The sequence below is a fragment of the Asterias rubens genome, chromosome 8 (assembly GCF_902459465.1).
Source record: "Asterias rubens chromosome 8, eAstRub1.3, whole genome shotgun sequence".
Taxonomy (NCBI): Eukaryota; Metazoa; Echinodermata; class Asteroidea; order Forcipulatida; family Asteriidae; genus Asterias; species Asterias rubens.
The window spans coordinates 1,664,232-1,673,991 of record NC_047069.1 but is presented as its reverse complement, the minus strand read 5'-3'; the positions used below and the strand labels follow the sequence as shown (position 1 = coordinate 1,673,991).

The following is a 9,760-nucleotide window of genomic DNA, read 5'->3' as shown; positions in this document are numbered from 1 at the left end:
AAGTTATACCTACGATTCAATCGGGCTCCTGAGACCCGCCTTTCTCCTAGTCTGATGAGCAAGGTTGACAGCGTCGTTCTTCTGTCTTTCTTCAGCGCCTTGTAATTATATCCTTTGGTAATTTGGCGCTTTATAAATACAGTTATTACTTAAATACAGTTATTAAATGTAGGTGTGTACAGTAAAACCAGCATGTGCAATTGTCGGGCTGCAATTTTTATTTCCTTACCGCATAGATCCAATTGTGTTGTTTTTCCGTATTCGGAGCCAATTGTTTTACTCCACAAAATGGCCGCCCGCGTGTAAGTTCGCAAATAAAAGGAAAACCTTCGAGGCATATTGTTGTGTATAGCATTATATTCTACTTTTAAATTACCTTTCTAACCATTATGCATTTATAAGAAACTGTTTCAAACGCTTTTCATAGACTAGCTCGCCCGACCCAAGGCAACGTGTCTCCTTAAGATATGTGTGGATTCGCCCGATCCAAGGCAACGTTTCTGATCAGCAGAGTGTGGGTTCGAATCCCCAGCCGTGACACTTGTGTCCTTAAGCAAGACACTTAACCATTGCTTCGTCCTTCGGATGGGACGTAAAGCCGTTGGTCCCATGTGTTGAAACCCAGTGCACTTATCGAAAAGAGAAGGGGTTTGCCCCGGTGTTCAAGGCTGTGGCTGTTGTATGCGGCGAAGCACCTTGTAAACCCAAAGCAGGAGCTAAATAATTGGGTCTCAGAATTCATCACTTCAATAACATATCTTTCTGAAAGTTTGTATATACTCAGCGCCTTGAGTACCTTGTTTGGTAGATACGTGCGCTATACAAGACTTCGATATTATTATTATTATTATTAACGTGTCTCTTTAAGATAATGTCTTATTCCTAGACTCAAACCAGTAGGTTTAGAACCTTTTAGTATTGGACCCGACTATACGAAGACTTCTTTGAATGCGGCCAACATTTGACGCTTAGGGTGTTTTCCGAAATCCTAACAGTAATTTCCTGTTGCATTTCCAACTGCAATTAACAAAAAGATTTCATTGTGGAAACTGCAAATGAAGCTGGTCTTTTGGGACTTACGCACACCAAACGGCGTCAGAAGAAACAACGCTGAGCATAACCCCATGTTAATTGGTTCGCACGTTGAGTGACAGTGGGGCCCCCAAGACTCAAGACACATACATTGATGCACGAGTGCATTATTAGACAACTTGTGATGTCTCTCAAGTTGTTCATTTTCTCCTCACGTATCTAAAGTCATCAGTACCGAACCCCACACCCGCTAGAAATTTTGTTTCTGTACAACAAAATTACCAATCTAAAAAATATTATTTGTTTTACATTAAGGATTCCCTTTTTTTAAATAGATTTTGAAAACAAAATCCCCATTGAAAAGCACTAAGACAGTGCTCTGTTTTATGCCTCCTGAAGAAGGTCCGGATTGGATCGAAAGCTAAGGCCATCTACCCTATTCATTATAAATGAGAAGTCTTGTATAACGAGCCTTGTGAAGTCATTCTGGAGCGTTTTCCGTTTGTCATTATTCGGATCTGAACTAGTTTTAACATGGAGCATGGTTTTAATGACCTGTGCATCTTGAGTTAAGAAAGAACGGTGGTTGGAGCATGGATATGCTGGGATAAACATGGATATGCAGGGACATGCAGTGATATAAAACTGCGTTGCCGGAGTGACGAGACCTTATATAAAAAGTGAGGCAAGCCGGACAGGTTTACAATAGCGTGGGCGAGGAACTTATATGCCGATGCCGATGTTTTGGCTGTCTGATACTAGAGACGAACATGTTTACAATAGCGTAGGAGAGGAGTATTCACAAGCTTGTATACCGATGTTTTGGCTGTCTGCTAAGTGATACAAACAGGTTTACCACTAACTGTGTTGAGGAGATTTAAGCTCGTGTGGACGTTTTAGCTGTCTGCTAAGCGAGAGGAACAAGTCTACGACTGATGTGTAGATGCCAATGTTTTAGCTGTCTGCTAAGTGCTATTAAGTGAGAGGAACACTGTTACGACTTAGCGTTTTGAGGAGATATACAATCTCGTATGTCACTTTTGTTGGCTGTCTGCTATTAGAAGTGAGACGAATTGTTACAACTATAACATAGGTGAGGAAAAACACAAGATCGTCTGTCAATGTTTTGGCTTTCTGCTATTCGGATACCAATCTTTGTAACAGTTTACTGCAAAGACATTTTGAGTGATCACGAACTTCATTAATAAGCCTGAAAGTATATCTGTCTAGCACAGGTTGGACTCCTCCCTGACACTGGCGGTCTTACTTGCTGACCAGTAATTTTGAATTTTTATCAAGTTTCAAGATGATTGGCTCAATGGATAACAGCTCAACATGGGATGGCGACAACTTAATGCAGTGGGAGAGGGTGAGTTTCGCTGTGGTTATCTCGATCATGGCAGTAACAGCCGTTATAGGAAACTGTCTTGTATGTTTAACACTACACAGATGCAAAATGCCTGCAAGTGTGTTTATCATCAACTTATCCTTTAGTGATATTATTATTGGTGGTTGGGTCATGCCGTTTTGTGTTGTGACCCTTCTGGAGGGGCATTGGATCTTCGGACCAGTCATGTGTCACGTGGTTGCCTTTGTTAAAACAGCATGCCTCTTTTCATCTGCCTTAACTTTATGTGTCATCGCAGCGGATCGATACATTATAATTAAAAATGTTGCTAGAGGATCGGGGGTGGTTTATAAGACAACGGTGTTTAAGACTGCGATGGGTCTGTTGGTACCCTGGACCGTGTCTTCGTTGACGGCGATGGGCCCACTGCTCGGTTGGGGTGACTATAAGTGGGTGCCGATTAAACCCACATGCACCGTGGACTGGCTTCAGAGTCCCTCCTACTCACTCGTCTGTTTTATCACCTATGCCTTTGTGCTGGACATTTTCATTACTTGCTGCTATCTTGGCATCGCGAGGGAGGTACATCGCAAGAAGTCACGGATACAGAATGCCGTTTTGGACGCCAGAGCCTCCATCAACCCGCAGGTGAAAATGAACAATGGACGGGCGGTCAGCCGAGAGGAGATGGGGGTACTGAAAACCACTATGGTGGTGGTGTTCATCTTCACTATCATGACTGTACCTTACGTTACCATGCAGTTGATTTCTATCAAAAGGAATAAAGAGTTTTCGTTACGAGCCGAGACCATTACTACCACACTGTTGTTCCTAGGTAGTTGCATAAACCCGTTGATTTACAGTGGAGCAAATAAGAAGTTCAGATTGGCATTGAAGAAGACAATTAGGGGATTAATCAAGTGTTGTTGAGGAGAACGGATGTTAGAGCTTGCATTACTCCTTGACAATTCACTTCATTAGGGACCATATAATAATAAGTCCAATACTAATTGCCTCTTTAGGGAAAGTTTTCCTTCTCCAGTACGTGTGTGATCATGAATGGTTGAATGCAGAGCGTTACTATTACGACAATATGTGTCTGATCTTTAAAGGCACTGGACACCTTTGGTAATTGTCAAAGACCAGTCTTCTCACTTGGTGTATCCAAACATGCATCAAATAACAAATCTGTGAAAATTTGGCTCAATTGGTCATCGAAGTTGCATAAGAATAATGAAAGACAAAACACCCCTGTTATTGTTGCACAACTGTGTGTGCTTCCAGATGCATAAGAAAAGGCATGGACACTATTGGTAATTACTAAAAACATTTGTAAGTATGAAAACTAAAAGGAACTCGTTGCCTTGGATCGGTCGAGTTGGTCCTTGAAAAAGGTTTTGTAACCGATTGTTATAAAATGCATATGGTTAGAAAGATGTTGTAAAAGTAGAATAAAATGATCCACACAAACATGCCTCAAAATTGCACGGTTTTCCTGTTACCTCATCGACTAACACGGTCGGCCATTTATGGGAGTCAAATGTTTGACTCCCATAAATGGCCGACCGTGTTAATTCGCAAAGTAAACGGAAATCCACGCAATTTCAAGGCAGATTTATGTGGATCATTGTATTCTACTTTTAAAACATCTTTCCAACCATATGCATTTTTTATATCAAACGGTTACAAACGTTTTTTATAGACCAACTCTTCTGATCCAAGGCAACGTGTGCCTTTAATACTTGGTAATGAGCAATAGAGAGCTGTTGATGGTGAAAACATTGTGAGAAACGGCTACCTCTGAAGTAACGTAGTTTTTGGGAAAGGGGTAATTTATCAATCAAGTAGTTTAGACCTGAAGCATTCGTTAGACATCTGAAAGCAAAAAAAAAGCATAAACTTGTGCAGCAAGGGTGTTCTTTTTCCCTTTCATTGTTATCTTGCAACTTCGATGACAAATATGTATCAAATTAAGACTGGTTACGGTCTTAAAATCAAATTCAAAAATATTTATAGCTCAATGGAGGCTGATAATGTACAAGTTTTGTGAGAAATGTCTTTATAAATTGGTCTTTCTGACCGAAGTTCTGATGCATATATTCATTGCATATGTTTTGTTTGAGTTGTCGTAGATTTTCCCCACAAGTAACACCACAAAGTTTGTATCATGTTTCTGATATCCGGTATTTGCATTGTATAATAATGGCAGGCACTTAAGTGTAAAAAAAACATGTAAGTTAACGAGAATTTGATTTCCCATAATATTTAGAAGTGACCTAAATAAAGAACTCAACATAATCATTCCGTATGCTTTCAGAGTATGTACTTGTAATTTCGCTTGATGTTAGTTTTTACTAGGTGGTTGCTTTATACTAAAATCCATTCGATATTGCTTGGAAATTTTCACAAGTTGGTGTAGGTTTTGGAAGTTAAAAGAAAAAACTGGCTTTGTCCTATCTTGTTTAAGTTGGCGACTTGACCGATGTTTTGTAACAATTACATTACCCATAGACATTCTTCAAATATTATGTAAGTTAAGTAGGATTTGATGGTTTTGCATGGTTGTAATACGATATACATGTAGTAAAAGTTTGCAGTAACACCATGTAATGACTATCTGTAAATGAGGCGTTTGTTCTGAAAAGACTCGTTGGTTTCAACTCGACTTTTCGATCAGTATACTCTGTTTGTCTTCTTGAGACAAGTTTCTTTTCTGCAGAAGACGACATTGATTCTCAAAATGGCGACAGGGTGGAAAGAGTCTGTAATTTTAAATAAATGATTTGTGGTGCTTTGTGATGTGAGGAAATGTTGTTTGGTAAGGAAGTAACTATTAACTTCACTGGGATTCAAACCTGTGGTCACCGGATTTACTTAACAAACGGCTAACATAACCCAAAAGATGGCGGTCTCCCTATTTTGTCAAATTTATATTCGGGGTTTGGTTTGCCTGTTGGAAGCTACTCAATTTACGTATTTTATTTATTTATTTATTTAATTTATATCATCAGGCAAATTGCCCTAGACGAAACTAGCAATAGGAAAAAATAAGAAATATTATTATTTTGATTAACAGCCAACGGGGACACATGGAGTTTTTCCACAGTGGGTTATAAACTTAATAACAAACCTGTTAGGTTTGGGTAAGTTTGTCTGTACACCCAAACCAACCAGTACACTCCTAGTGTATCCACAATATCTCAAAAAGGCTATAGGGGCCCTAATTGAGTTGTCTCCCTCCACGACTCTAGCTCTGTGTTCACTCAAGTCAGACTTGCACACACTTTATTGTGAGTTTCCCAACGCAACATCGAATATTCTGAGTTTTTAGTTGTGGCAGTTCTGTTGAGAGGTAACCGAGTACATGTAGTTAGATTATGGATCATTTTGCAATACTGATTTGCTGTGCCAGATCCAGGGTTGGGGGGGGGGGGGCAAACTGGGCGCAACCCCACCTCCCTACCATGGTATTAATTAAGCCAGGTTTACCGGTAGCTCTTCACTACTTAGCCTACTGGATTAGAAGCCGCCTAAGACAGCCCCCCCCCCCTACACACGCAACTGGCACCATACCATCAGTCGCATCCTTGCTCTGCGGTGGATTTCACAAAGAGTTAAAGGGAAGGTACACGTTTGGTAACTACTCAAAACAAATGTTAACTTAACAACTGACTTGGTAACAAGCATTGGAGAGCTGTTGATAGTATAACACATTGTGGGAAACGACTCCCTCTGAAGTAACGTAGTTTTTGAGAAAGAGGTAATTTCTCACTAAAATAATAAAAGACTTCTAGCTGAAAGCACACAAATTCGTCCAACAGCAACAAGGGTGTTTTTTCTTTCATCATTTTCTCGCAACTTTGATGACCAATTGAGCCCAAATTTTCACAGGCTTGTTATTTTAGTGAGAAAACTGGTATTTGGCAATTACCAAACGTGTACCTTCCCTTTAAGACAAACTTTATCTCGAGATAGGACGAGTTACTCGTCCTAACTTAGGACTAGCCTTAAGTTTGTAATAATTCCTAAAGAGTCCTACATAGGATTGGTCCTAAGAACTTTGTGAATTCAACCCCTATAGCAAGGAAATTTACAAGGAAAACGACATCACATAATGTAATAGTATACCACGGTGTCCGAATTATATGAAGTCAAAGTTTGATATCTATAACTAATACGTGTATAATATCAAGGCTAAACTTCCTTCGAGAATGTTTAGTTTAAGGTCTATTTGAGATCGTTTTTCATTTAAAACAATTTGGACAAGTTTATCAATTTGAAAACGTACTGTGCTACGCTATAGTTAGAAACCAAGCTGGGTTTGTGCACGATATGACCTTTGGAAAAACCCAGTAGTAACCCAGGAATCACGAACCACTATTCAAGTTCCTTAAATCTCGTCCTAAAACCTTTTGTGTTCCAAGTGCACACGATCACGAATTAAACCCATCCAAGGTTCAACAAAGCAAACAATTTGACGTGATATGTCAGTCACCCGTACTTGAGTAGTGAACAGTGTGTACAGGAACCCAGGCAACTGGACTAAATACACAGCTTGCTAGATAGCACGTCACACCTATTGAGTGTTTGAATTCGCAGTTCAAGTTCGCTATACAAATATTGTAATACAAACCGATTTGCCGAATCTGGGCTGCCATAAGATAGACGCGAAACAACCCCGCCCAATCCCATGGAGAACTAGTTTGTGTTGATGCGTACTTATATCAGAGTTCTGGGGTAAGCCATTGAGCAAGGACTAGATGAACGCAGGATATTCAACGAACAATCCAAGGCTAAATCCTCTACTAACAACATAACCAACTCTTGGGAATAAAACCACGACAGATAGTAAGCACAAGGACGGACCCTGATGGCCTTTTTTGTAGAGTGCTCTTCAAAGCATTTCAAAGGAACCGCAATGAAAGAAAACTTTTTCCGTGTGTTCGTATAGTGCATGCAGACACGTCGAGCCTCAGTTATCAAGTTTGCCGGGTGCAGTTTGGAGTGACGTTTAAACCACTCTGCGTGCTAACTGACTCTTCTACTCCTAAACTGGTGGATTTTCGTGTCATAATAGTGATAGACCAGTCCTGTTTTCCAGCGATCGACGGCAGTACAAACCAAATCACTCTGTCTGTGCTAACTGACTCTCCGACAACTCTAAATTGAATGTTGGTTTTCATTTATTTTGTGATCGACCAGTCCTGTTTTCCCAGCGATCGACAGCCGTAAAAACTAAATCACTCTGCGTGCTAACCGACTCTTCTGCAATTCTGAATTGAAAGTTGGTTTTTATTTGTGATTAGTGATCGACCAGTCCTGTTTTCCAGCGTTTTACAGCCGTAAAAACCAAATCACTCTGCGTGCTAACTGACTCTTCTGCAATCCTGAATTGAATATTATTGGTTTTTATTTGTGATTAGTGATCGACTATTCCTGTTTTCCAGCGATCGACAGCCGTACAAACCAAATCACTCTGCCTGCTAACTGACTCTTCTAAAATCATCTGAATGTGGATTGTCATTTGTCATTAGTGATCGACAAGTTCTGTTTCCAGTGATCGACGGTCATACAAACAAAATCACTCTGTGTGCTAAAACTGACTCTTCAACATTTCTAAACTGAATGTGGATTTTCATTTGTAATTAGTGATCGACCAGTTCTGTTTTCCGGCAGTCAAGTGATGGCTTATAATTCATGTGGTTTTACCCCGTTCTACAACAACGGTTACTATGACATCCCATCCTCCTCGCAAAGAGCAGACGTAACTCCCAGCAACAACCTCATTAATTTTGTCGACTTGGCTTCAAGTAACATCAAACATGCCTTGGACAGGCCCGTCAGATCCAGACGAAAAGTCAACCATCGTAAATATTTACAGAAACAGATTAAGAAACGTACACAGGCTGAGCACCATCAAACAACTAACGAGGAAGAGGTTATCACGTCAGCCAAAGCCACATCTAAGCCAGGAGCCGGTAATCCAAAATCCAGACACATGACTCGCAGTAAAGACAACAAATCCCATCTCAGTCTAAGCCAGTATAAGTCACTAGCCGCCATGTTTGACATGAACAAATTGAAACCCGAAATTGTACAGGCACCCGACTATGTCATCCAGAACAACGTACAAGTTGGTGACGTCCCTTTGCGGGGGCGCAATCTTCCCGTTTCATTCTTTAAAGAGCCTTCTCTGTCAAGCCAGGAGCTATCTCCATTTAGTGTGGAGCAGGAGATATCCAGCGGTGTACCGTCATCAGATGAGGACGTTGAGGGCGTCGAGGAACAACTTGCCTTGTATGATACCATCGACTGGTTGTGTTCAACCGCTGACTTGGATGAGATCTTGAATCCATTATTTAAAGAGATGTCTAAGACATGGGAGGGTGGAGAACCAAGTAGCCTGGCTGTACCCAACCATAGTACGGGTACAGTGCAAGCGAATATGACCCAACAAAACATTGTCCATCATGCCAACGGCTCTTTGCAGCAGAGCCCACGCCCAAGCCACCCTTGTACAGTGCAAGGGAATATCATGACCCAACAAAACATTGTCCATCATGCCAACGGCTCTTTGCAGCAGAGCCCACGCCCAAGCCACCCTAGTACAGTGCAAGAGAATATCATGACCCAACAAAACATTGTCCAGCATGCCAACAGCTCTTTGCAGCAGAGCCCACGCCCAAGCCACCCTTGTACAGTGCAAGGGAATATCATGACCCAACAAAACATTGTCCATCATGCCAACGGCTCTTTGCAGCAGAGCCCACGCCCAAGCCACCCTAGTACAGTGCAAGAGAACATCATGACCCAACAAAACATTGTCCAGCATGCCAACAGCTCTTTGCAGCATACCCCAAGCCCAATCCCGAACAGAAACTATTTCGCAGAACCGAACACCTTGCAGAATTTCAACACCGACTTCAGGAGTCACAACTTCACTCACCCTCATGCGGAAGAATACACATATCCGACCCCCTCGCAAAACGAAAACTGCGGGTGGGATCTACCCCAACCTCACCCTACACCCACAGATACACCATGCCCCTTTTCCGGAGTTTCAGCCACCCTTCCCCAAGACACCAGCTACTGTGAGATGCTGAATCAGATGAAACAGAACATTAATCATTTGAAGGATGGGTGTGGCGCCTTGTCTGGTATCAGTATTGTGCAAGAAGACCGCCTGCCTACATTCCCACAGGCTTTCATGGGAATGGTTTAAAGGCACTGGACACTATTGGTAATAGCTCAAAATAAATGTTAGCATCAAAACTTACTTGGTAATGAGTAATGGAGAGTTTAAAACATTGTGAGAAACGGCTCCCTCTGAAGTAACGTCGTTTTTGCGAATGAGGTAATTTCTAACTCAATTAATGTTAA

The 9,760-nt window shown here is 41.3% G+C and overlaps 1 protein-coding gene across 1 annotated transcript; it reads left to right on the top strand.

The window, feature by feature from the left end:
• The first annotated feature begins 2,338 nt into the window (after positions 1-2,338).
• LOC117293482 (rhodopsin, GQ-coupled-like) lies at positions 2,339-3,310 on the top strand. Its single transcript, XM_033775830.1, has one exon. It carries the CDS (start codon positions 2,339-2,341, stop codon positions 3,308-3,310), a length of 972 nt encoding a protein of 323 aa, XP_033631721.1.
• The last annotated feature ends 6,450 nt before the right edge of the window (positions 3,311-9,760 follow it).

Excerpts from the sequence above, each read along its gene's own strand:
- LOC117293482 (XM_033775830.1), top strand. The coding sequence starts at position 2,339 with ATGATTGGCTCAATGGATAACAGCTCAACATGGGATGGCGACAACTTA.